At 41.6% G+C, this 10,935-nt stretch overlaps 1 protein-coding gene across 3 annotated transcripts; it reads right to left on the bottom strand.

Moving 5' to 3' along the window:
- Nucleotides 1-1,322: 1,322 nt before the first annotated feature.
- Nucleotides 1,323-10,163, bottom strand: dpf2l (D4, zinc and double PHD fingers family 2, like). Of its 3 annotated transcripts, none has more exons than XM_083981317.1 (11): nt 10,131-10,163; nt 8,312-8,472; nt 8,050-8,157; nt 7,632-7,828; nt 6,973-7,065; nt 6,392-6,476; nt 5,775-5,909; nt 4,969-5,100; nt 4,721-4,833; nt 4,367-4,448; nt 1,323-3,151 (listed from the first exon to the last, which is right to left on the bottom strand). In XM_083981317.1, the coding sequence occupies exons 1-11, from the start codon at nt 10,160-10,162 to the stop codon at nt 3,066-3,068; spliced, it is 1,224 nt and encodes a 407-aa protein (XP_083837443.1). In that variant the 5' UTR covers nt 10,163; the 3' UTR covers nt 1,323-3,065. The 3 variants fall into 3 exon arrangements, with proteins under 3 accessions (XP_083837443.1, XP_083837444.1, XP_083837445.1); XM_083981318.1 differs by having other exon boundaries at nt 7,632-7,825; XM_083981319.1 differs by lacking the exon at nt 5,775-5,909.
- Nucleotides 10,164-10,935: the final 772 nt, after the last annotated feature.

Below are 10,935 nucleotides of genomic sequence, written 5' to 3'. Positions count from 1 at the left end.
AAACCTTCAAAAATTTAACAAACCTCATTTTGATCCTTTTGAGATGTTCTTTACTTACACTTGAGGTTAACAAATGTGCAAGCTGGAGCGAAGACATAACAACAGGATGAGCATGATCATGAGTTTTACTCAGATCAACAAGTTAATGATTCCGCCTGGCTGGTTTATTTGTGCAATGTATGCATGGCAGGTCTGGTGCATGGTACACCACGTCCCTCACTGAATAACACACCAGCTTACACAGCATTTTTTTTAGTACTTGCAACTCCTCAGGCGGCTAGTCTGGTTAAAAGTCCATTCAACAATAAAACAACTCAGACAAGTAATAAACTCATTGGGTTGTGCTGTTCACATTAAGGTTTGGCAGTTTAGCCGAAGTATATACAATCTTATTATACAAGCTGGCATGAAACTTGCCACTATGCATATTATATAATACAATATACATCATGTTTCCATGGCAACTCTGGGCATCAAACCCTGCTGTTATATATGACATTTATGTTTAATACTATAGGATTGGAAAAGTAGGAGAACAATGCAGTAACAAGGAAGTTAGAGCCGAGTCTGAGAGCTGCAGAATAAATTTGGAGACAAGACATTGATGCTGAGAAGCTGCCAACCTACATCACTTCAGCACCAGACAGCTCCTCAAGAGCTCGACTGGCTGTTCGGAGGGAGCTGTCCAAGTTCTGAAACCAGGACGCAGATCACTGCCAGTTAAAGCAGCCAGCTCACTGATTTAGAGGATGATCGGCTGCAACGAGAGCACAGCAGAAACAGCAGGCCTGTGGGAGCTCAGTAGATCTTCTACACCGTGTCCCTGCAGCATCTAGTTGCCTTTAACCAACGTCTCAGTCCCATACTTTTATCCTTTTGTGTTGGGAATTGCTCCACGTACAGTATATTACGTCAATCTGAATCATTTTGGATTGATACCTGTTAAAAAAAACCTCAAAAATCAAATCGTTTTTTTAAATAGATTTAATGCTTCTGGTTTGTTTTCCTAATTCTCCCCTCAGTCTCTTCCCTCTCATTTCCCAGTCATCATATATTCAAGGTTTGCATTGAATGAGAAGAAAGTATGGATGTTGTGTTTTGTCACATGCACCAAAAATGAAGAAGGTGAATGTCCCCACTACAGAAACACAGTCAAATCGAGGCACCACGACCATACACAGAACAAAACATATCAATATATATCATCATACATGTTCTCTCAGTGTGTCTCTATACTGTAAATATGCTGACAATTATCTAGTTTTTAAAGAAATAACATTGGACATGAAATTCAAAGTGATTTTTATTTCAGTCAGGCTAAATTGGCTTCAATACCAAATAAATGTAAAAATAAAAATAGTACAACAAAGTACATCATTTTACAAATACTCATAATGGAGGTCTGACATATCAGAATAATCAAATAAATTCAAACATGTCACAGTCATAACAAAAATAGAAAAAGTCAATACAGTACATAGAATGCATTAGGAGCTATATACTTTAAGTGTTTGCTATACGATAGACTTTACAAAATTCTACTAGAAAAAACTCCCAATACCAATGGATTATCAGGTAATATAAAATGTAAAAAAAAAAAAAAAAATACAAACAATACGACAAAAAATAAAAACAAAAACATCAAATAAAAAAAAAACCCAAAAAAAACAAAAACACTTGTGATGTGAGTGTGTGTGCATTCATACAGGTGCAGTCTGCATGCAAATCTGCCTCAGTGTGACAAATGATAAAAAGCAGCTACGGTCTGTCAGTGACTGTGTCATCGTCTTGACAGCGGCTGTTTACAATCACTTGAGAAGGACGATGCCACTGCCAAACGGTTTCTACAAAGCTACCACAAAAAACGCCTTTGAGAACGGATGCACCTTTATAGTTACTAGTTTGGACTTAAGAGCAGGCAAAAATATGGAGCTGCTGTCAGTTTTCCCTGACAGTATTATCTGACAGGTTTTTCAAAATAAAGTGAGTGTTAGCAGTGATGGAGAAATACTACTAAAATAAAACGACATTGTACTTAAAGTGTTTATCTCATGAGCCCCAACCTACAGTACATGCTCAGCTGTATAGTGTTTGATTAAAGTAACTAATCTATCCGGTAACAGAATCAGTGATGAAGAGTTAAGTTTTGGTGCAACCCCAAAGTAGCAAGGCCAAAGATTTTTGTGCTAACAGCTTAACGAGTCGAAGCCATAGTCTTTGTCCCACTGATTTCAAATGAAACATGATGCTTTGAGTGAATATGATGAGCTCTGTGGGTCACTGTTGTGTATTCGAGACGATGATGAACCTTGGCACTGACCGGCTTCCCCTCGGGGAAACCTCTTCAAAAGATAATCGATGCAATGGATCAGACAAAAGTACACAGACAAATGCCACTACAAAAGTCCACTAGAACAATAACAATAATAATAATAATGATCATAATAATAATATTCTTAGACCATATACATGGTGAAGTTTTCTTTTTCCCCACATTCAGGGAGTAAAAATAGATAATTTGGCAGAAAAAAAAGACTGTGTTGTCTCGACAGTCCACACTGTGTCTTTGAGTGTGACAGGGTGCAGATAATTAGCGTGTGATGCTAATCCGTTTGCTCCTGGGAGCTGCCATGGAGACAGCAGTTACTATGGTTACTGCATGCTCTCTGTATATATAGTGTGTGTGTGTGTGTGTGTGTGTGTGTGTGTGTGTGTGTGTGTGTGTGTGTGTGTGTGTGTGTGTGTGTGTGTGTGTGTGTGTGTGTGTGTGTGTGTGTGTGTAACAGTGTAATATGAATGTGTTTGACAGCAAGCCTCAGGGACTTTGCAGGCAGGTTGGTAGTGATACTTTGATCCCTATGTTGACTGATGTGAGGTCTGTTTTGGTTCGTGTCCCCCCGTTGTCGTTGTAGATATGAAAGACTTCTGAAGCTGATCTGAGATCTGGCTCAGCTACATCCGGACAGAGCCGTGGCGCTCCGAACTGCAGAGGAGGTCTGACGTTTTTTTTTTCGATCGGGGGTCGGGGTCCCGGAGCTGAGGGGGTGCGACGGGCTGATGGGATGTCACTCGGGGGCAGAGCTCTGGTTCTGCTGGTATATGGAGGCTTTGTCCTTCAGCAGAGCCAGGCAAAGGTGGCAGCTCCAGCTCCCTGGGAAACATACGAACACAGAGAGACGGACATCAAGAAGCGCAGGTGCAGAAATTCATCAAGTGTTACTATGGTTACACTACGAGAATATGTACTGCTTTAGTTTGTTGTCTGTTAAAGGGATAGTACACCCAAAATTCAAATTTCACTCATTTTCTACTCACCCTCATGTCGACTAAGGGTTGGGAGAAGTTTCAGAGTCCTCCGTGGCTTCTCTGAGCTACAGGGGGGCTCCGTGCAGCACTGCATGTCCATATGACGGTCGAGAACGGGGCTCACTTTTCTTCATCCAAAAAGACACCAAAAAACTTCCAAATACCTCCATACTGGGACTTCAATACAAGAGGGACATTACAGACGAGCACTATGGAGGTATTTGGATGTTTTTTGATGTGTCTTTTTGGACGACGAAAAGTGAGCCCTGTTCGCAACCATCATATTGACATGCACTGCTGCACGGAGCCCCGCTGTAACTCCAAAAAGGCACGGATGGCTCTGAAACTTCTCCCAACCCTTAGTCAACATAAGGGTGAGTAGAAAATGAGTGAAATTTGAATTTTGGGTGAACTATCCCTTTAACAACACAACAAAAGGTACAGCGTCTAATTTAGGAAATATACCGAGACTGTCCAGTCAATAAAATCTCCTAAACCCAGATGTTGGTGGAAATGCTACAGTTAACTGACTGACACAACATGCAGAAGCCTGAGCTCCTACTGAGCAAAATTATACAAATTACATTATAATTTGTGTTAACATCAAGTAGCAGGCTTGTTAACTTCAGAGCTCCACAACATCATTAGCATGTTAGCATCATTAGCACAGCTGGCTCTTCAAAAAACCTGGCGATGTCACATACAGTCTGCACGTGTCTCTGTGCAAGAAAATGAATGACACTGTAACATTTCATTTTGCACGATCACGAATCCGATCATGATCACCATTTTACGATAATGTTTATACCTCGATCTATAAAAATGCAATTGCTAGTTAACTTTTACCAGACGTGTAATGTTCTGAGCTGTAAACATTACGTGTTGTACATTTGCAGTACACCCGCATAGGCCGTGTGGGTGATGAGGTCGACCTTGGATATAACGGGTAAAGGTGACAGACGTGGCACCAGCCTTCACCCCGAGCAGTAATGAGCTGTAACAACATAAACGTCCTCATAGCTGCCAACTTGTGTAGTTAAGTGTTGATTTGTCGGCTTACCCTCAGGGGGTTCAGTCATGGGAGGAGATAAACAGTACATGTGGTAGCCTCGATCACAGTCATCACAGAACAGCAGCTGGTCCTGTAAAAAACAAAGTCAACAAGTAGAGTCTACTAATTACACAAGGGAAAGAAACCCGACCACAAATTTACAATTATCATTTAATAACTCTGGCTGAAAGCTGCCGTGCAAATAACATTTACAAGCTCATCAGTTCATTTCAAATGTTTTAGACTAAAACCCATGTTTTTTATTATTTGTTTCTGCATATTTATATTTCTGCAGTGGTTCTAAATAAGGTAAAGAGAGAGAGACATCCTTTATAAAAACAAAAAGGGACAAAAGGGGCTCACATCATTCTCTGAAGTGCCGCAGACATTGCAACACTTGCACTCGATGCACTGCCAGCGGTAGGTCTTCACCGCGGCCATCATCACCGGTGTGAACTGCAGACACGTGGGGTGGCCTGTGGGGAAGGAGAGGACACACATGATAAAACATCTGTAACAAGCACAAAACATCTGTCAAGCCTTTCCAAAGCCGGAATTACAAAAGGAAAAATAGGCCGTTACTAACAACAGAAGACGTGAGCAGTTCATACCTGAGCGTCCGCAGTCTGAGCAGGATACCAGCTCCTCTGATTGGCCGGTCTTCTGGTTTAAGGTGGAGTCTCCCAGACAGAAGTCACAGTAATCGTTGGGCAGCGCCAGCCCGTTAGGACCCTTCTTAGTAGCTGCACGGGAGAGTGAGTGAAGAAACCGTTCAGTATTATCATTTCAAACTGTCAACAAAGACCAGTTTAATATCCAGCTATCTCTTCGCAGATGAATATGTCAAACTGGAGAGTCACTGTCTCAAATGATAGGAAACTGTATAAATCAAATATTTAAAAAAGGTTAAGTACAAACCTGTTTATGTCAAGTCTGCCAACAAAAAACACACCTTCATTTATGAGTAAGAGGCTGATGATGCATTGAATCATGATCCAAACTAATGAATGACTGACAACAAACAACACACTTCTTGAATGTATTTGCTAACACGGTGTCGCGTGCACAAAAGAAAAAAACAGCAATGCGATGGATATGTTTTGGTAAAAAAAAAAAAAAAAGAAAAAAAAATACACAAGAAAAAAAAGATGGATGATATGTTGAAAAAAAAAGAAAAAATGCCAGGAATCCCGACTGTGCAAGCATGTTTCAGTCAGTAGCATGGGCTCTGTGCCCGAAGCTGGGATTCAAAATCAGTATGAAAATCAAAAAATGAAAACAGTGGGGGTATTGAAAAAAAATAATAATAATGAGAGAGAGACTTCCCTTGAGCAAAGACACACATGCTACATGGCATGCAACCAAACCTCCCTCCCCTCTCTCTCCGCCTCTCTCTCAGCCCTAGAGAGTGACTCACTCTTCTGTTCCTCAGGCTGGCGAGGAGTGGGTGGTGCCTCGATCTCTTCGCGGTCCTCGCCCTCCTCCTCGGCCAGGTGAGAGTGTGTATAGTGGTAGCTCAGGCCTGGACGGTTCTTGTAGCGCTTCCCACAAACTGACACACACACACGGTCATAAAAAAGTGTTATAGGAAAGACGGCTGATTCTAAGTACCGTCCAAAATTGGCCCAAGATGGAACCACAAAATTGTGCCGATCGCCCCAAAAGCGCATTTTTTTAATCATTTGGGGAAAAAAAATCATTTTCACATATGTTGACACGTATTTCAGACTCATACAGCGGAGGCGAGCATTTGCACAGTGAGCTACGGCCAGCAGGGAGTTACAGAGCACACACGGAGCAGCGCATCTCAGGAAAAAAAAAAGAAAATAGAAAAGAAAAAAGGAGCGCCTTTAATCAGTCAACTTTTCCAAATTATACATTGTGAAACTTCAGTTTCCGATGAGGTCTTTCAGATCATTCCATGCATGGCAGAAGGCTCGTTTTTGTCTTTCAGGGAAAAAAGCAAAAGCCTCTCTTGCTGACATGCACAACGCACACACATACACACAAAAAAAGCTTCTACTCAGTACTCACTGTCGCAGGCGTACGGTTTGTCCCTCTCCTCCAGCGCTGCGGCTGCAGCCTCGGTTTTCTTCTTGCCATTCTTGTCGCTGCGACCCTGCAGAACCCATTAAACAGTGACCTTACAACCAAGAGCATTAGCGTGTGAAAGGCAAGGCAATTTTATTTGTATACCCCATTTTTACAAACAGTTTCAAGTTTCTCAAAGGGCTTTACATGGCATCATGACAACACCCTCTGCCCTTAGACCCTCACATTGACTGAGGAAAAACTCCCAAGAAAACATTTTTAACAGGGGAAAAGGCTGGAGAAACCTCAGGGTGAGCAACAGAGGAGGGATCCCTCACCCAGGACGGACAGATGTGCAATAGATGTTGTATACAGAACATAGAAGTGGTTAACAAGAGCTGCTGAAGGCAGCTTCTGGTGGGAGGAAAGGCAGGGAGAGCAGGCCAGATTAATGGGAGGACTGGATGGCAGAGTGGTTTAACAGCAGGGGAAACAAGAAAAGGAAGGCTACTTACCGTTCACATAGTTCAAGAGCATTCACTAAACACCAAAACAAAAAGAGACATAAATACAAACACACACACCTTGGACTTGCTTTTGCCTCGCCTCTTGGGTGTCTCGTCCTCAAAGTCTTCATCATCCAAGTCATCCAGGTAGTCGTCATGGTCCAGGACTCTCTGCAGTGAGACGGATTATAAGAAAGAGCCCTCATGATGTCTGTCATGATTCGTCCTGACTACATCTATTCTTTGAATTAACAGATTTTCAAGAGTGTGAATGTTTAGGACGGGAGGCACTGGAAGAACTGACTGGTCTAACTGCTGAGTAGTGTGGCTCCTTATTTACAGTTGGAGCTAAAGTTAAAAAAATAGAAGAAAAAAAGAAAAAAAAAGAGAATAGATTAGAGGAGGAAGACAGCCGTACTTAGGGTTCCTCTGACCATGAGTTGAAAAGGGAGAAATCCGGGAGGTTTAAGATGAAGTCTATAATTATGTTGCAGTGAAATAAGCTGACATTAAAACACTGGGGTAAAAACTTGTGCAGTCAGACTAAACAAACAGTCATTTTACGCAGAAAATCTCAACCTGAAGCTGCATCATGACAGACAATAATCATTTAACCTGTCGACATGCAGCGTCCCAGTAATACTCACACACACAAAATGAACCTGCGTCATCGAACTAAAGTCAATATTTTTAGAATGACTGATGATGACAGCAAAAAAAAAGTGTTTCAGCCTGACCTTGCGGATGCGCCCGGAGGACGTGTGAGTGGCCGTCGACGTGGCGGGAGGTTCCACAGCAGCTGTCTCGTCCTCGGGGCCGCGGGCGTCCGACACGCCGCTTCTCCTGTCGAGGGGCTCGCCTTTCAGCAGCGCCTCCAGACTGCTGCCGTCCACCGGCCCCAAAGTATCCCGCTTCAGGCCCAGCTCGATATCTGCTGCACACACCGAGCACAACAGTAATGCATGCACAGACACGACATGAACACGAAAAAAGACACGCAAACGTAACTAATTAATGAACACAATACAGGCTCCTATTCGCTCCGCAACTAGATGTTTACTACATGCTGCGTGTTTTCTAAATTTCATGGGTTAAAATGTGCAGCATGAATGACACCCAGACCTCCGATTGACGTTATACAACCAGATACCCCACCTGCTTTGAGAGGAGGGAAAGCCAGCCGAGGGTCCTCAGGAGGATGGGAACGCCGCTTCTTCCTCCAGCGGCGGGCTGGGTAAGTGTACAGCTGCCCTGGAGCGACGCCTGGTGTGACACAGAATGGTACAAAATGTAAAAAAAAAATAAAAAAAATGAAGTGTGTGTAGGTGACATGCTATAAATTACAATGGCTTAATTACAATTTTTCTCCAGCATTGATGTATATTACAGTATTTAAAGTGTTGGTGTGATTCTCTACCTGCGCTCCGGTGTCTCTTCTCCATCCAGATGTAACAGTTGGACTGAGCCACCCCGGTCTGAGAGTCCAGGAAGGGCATGAGGATGCTGCGCTCAGCACACAGGCGAGCGTTGTAACTGTGACATTGCTCCATGGCATCTCTGTAATACTGCTCTCCCAGCCTGAAATTTGGACAGGGACACGTCATATAACACAGATCGGGACCGACTATTAATCCTCACTCCTGGATTATAGAGGTACAATGATAAACTCTGGTAAGATATCAATGTCACTAATACACGTAGTAAATGTGAATTCATGCACTTATGGCTGGCCACACTTTTTGCTCTGAACATTGTTTTTAAGCATGAAAATATCACTAAGGTAATTATTTATATAATTTTCTTGATTAATCTAGTTATAGGTTTTTTTTTAATGAGCCTGAACCTCCATGCCAAATATTTATAAGCCCAATGTGACTTTTTCAAATGTCATATCTTGCCTGATTACCAGACCAAAACCCGTATGCAAACTTTACTTACATAGACAAAGTAAACAACTTAATCTGCATTTGCAAAGTTGAAATCTTCAAATTTTGACTTGCTTTCTTTAAAAATGATTTTTTTAAAACTACTTTATTAAATATTTTAAAAAATCAATCCACTAGTCACTGCAGCTCTAAATATGGCATTTCCTAAGATAACCATAATTTTGATCGCCAATCTTAATTGAGGAAAGTAGTTTGACACATTACCAGCTACTTGCCACATTAAGACAATCCTCTTAAAGAGAAATTATCCTTTACGTATCCATTCAGGTTTTTTTAATGTAACCCACCCAGGTATGAACTACGTGACACATTTGACAAAACCATATGGGTTGCCGACCGTTGCCTGTAAAACAGTACCCACCAATTTCTTCTTAATTATCTGCAAACTTATATCTAATAAGCTAATTTCTCCCTGATCAAATGACCAGATGGAGTCTATCAACATGTTTTTGTGCACAGCAGAGACACAAACAAAAGGACTCACTGACAACAACTGGTGTAGCAGTCCATCACAAAGGAGCAATGTATCTACGACTTTGTTCTCTATTGAAAAACACACTAATACTGTACACTTCGCACACACACACACTGTATTTCACAATTCTCAGTTGCAAAAATGAATAAATAAAAAATAAGAGTTTCTTAACAATATCCCTAAATGGCAGCCATCTTCGGAGCAACGTTAATTAAAATGAGTAATGACTCCACGGTTACACGACTTGAGAGTGTCTTTCCTTACAGGTATAATACACTATATCAGCTTTCGACCCAGTTTATGCTCTTCGTACAGACCGCTTTACCTCTTTTGTTTATCATTATTTCACTTAATAACTTCATCATCCTAACATGAGCAGCACCGACGGAGGGATGCCAGAACAAAAGGTTGATTGTTAGCAGCAAGCTCCTCGCCACAACAAAGCGCCCGCCAAGCTGACAGCTCCCTGGTCAAAAAAACAGCTCTCCTTCACCTGACCAGCAACAGTTAGGTGGTGGTGTGTGTAGCACCGCCTTAAATACACACCCAGCAGTGTCTACGTTATCGACGAGCGGTGGTTTAAAACACGTTTCCACAGTGGGTTCGTCTCGTTTATATTGTCCCACGGCTAACAGGCTAACATTAGCTCAGTGGTGAACGTTATCCTCTTGGGACAGTTTTTTTCTGTTATTCGGCGCTGAGGATACGACGGATTTCTTCTTAAATTTAGCGGCAATGTGGTGTTTAATCTATCGCGCGTCGCCTCCTCTGCGTGGCTGCTCGTTTTACTGTAGCAAAAATAAAGGTAAACTTACACTTTCACAACACTGTCGACGGCCGCCGCCATGTTTGCTTACTGCGGTTGTGTGAAGTGACGTCAGTGACCGTTACTGCCCCGCGACGGTGAGAACGTGCAGTGCAGCGTTTCTGCACCACGACCAACACACACACACGCGCACACTGCGGCCTTTTTCACATGATGATGATGACACGAGCAGTATGACATATTTAACATAGCAATAGCATATTAACGTGTTTCTAGCCCGGAGTGTAGAGTCTATGTAAAAAAAAAAAATAAATAAATAAATGTATAGGCCTATTCATTTGATAGAGCTACAATCAATAGCCTACATTGATTGTGTATGTGTGCATGAAGTTTATTTACTTTTATTTAATGAAATCTAGCCTACTAACCACTCATATAACCACTAATATGCTATACATTGTTCTTTTGTTGTTGTTTTTACTGTATTTTATTTCTTGTCTTTTTTTCTTTTTTTTTACCGAGGTGTTATTATAATTATCAAAAATGTTTCTGATGCGTGTTTTTTGTGTTTTTAAAATGCAAAGTCAAATTCCTAATAACAACTTGGTAATAAAAACTCTCTGATGTTGCATTCACACATGGCCTGAGGGTTTATCTATGGTTTTTAACTGATGAGTAAATCATTAGTGAAAGTTTTAATAACTTTACAACTTGTTCATTGAAAAAAAAAAAAAACATTAGCCCACAACTTTTACAAGCTGTGACTTTTCAGGAAGTGATACCACTTTAACTAGGCTAGCTGACTCTTTTGCAAAACACCAGTTCATTCCAGAAAAATATCTGTTCTTTTACTA

The sequence above is a fragment of the Trachurus trachurus genome (genome assembly GCF_905171665.1).
Source record: "Trachurus trachurus genome assembly, chromosome: 10".
Classification (NCBI taxonomy): domain Eukaryota; kingdom Metazoa; phylum Chordata; class Actinopteri; order Carangiformes; family Carangidae; genus Trachurus; species Trachurus trachurus.
Note: the sequence above shows the minus strand (reverse complement) of the source record. Positions and strands in the feature narration are given on the sequence as shown.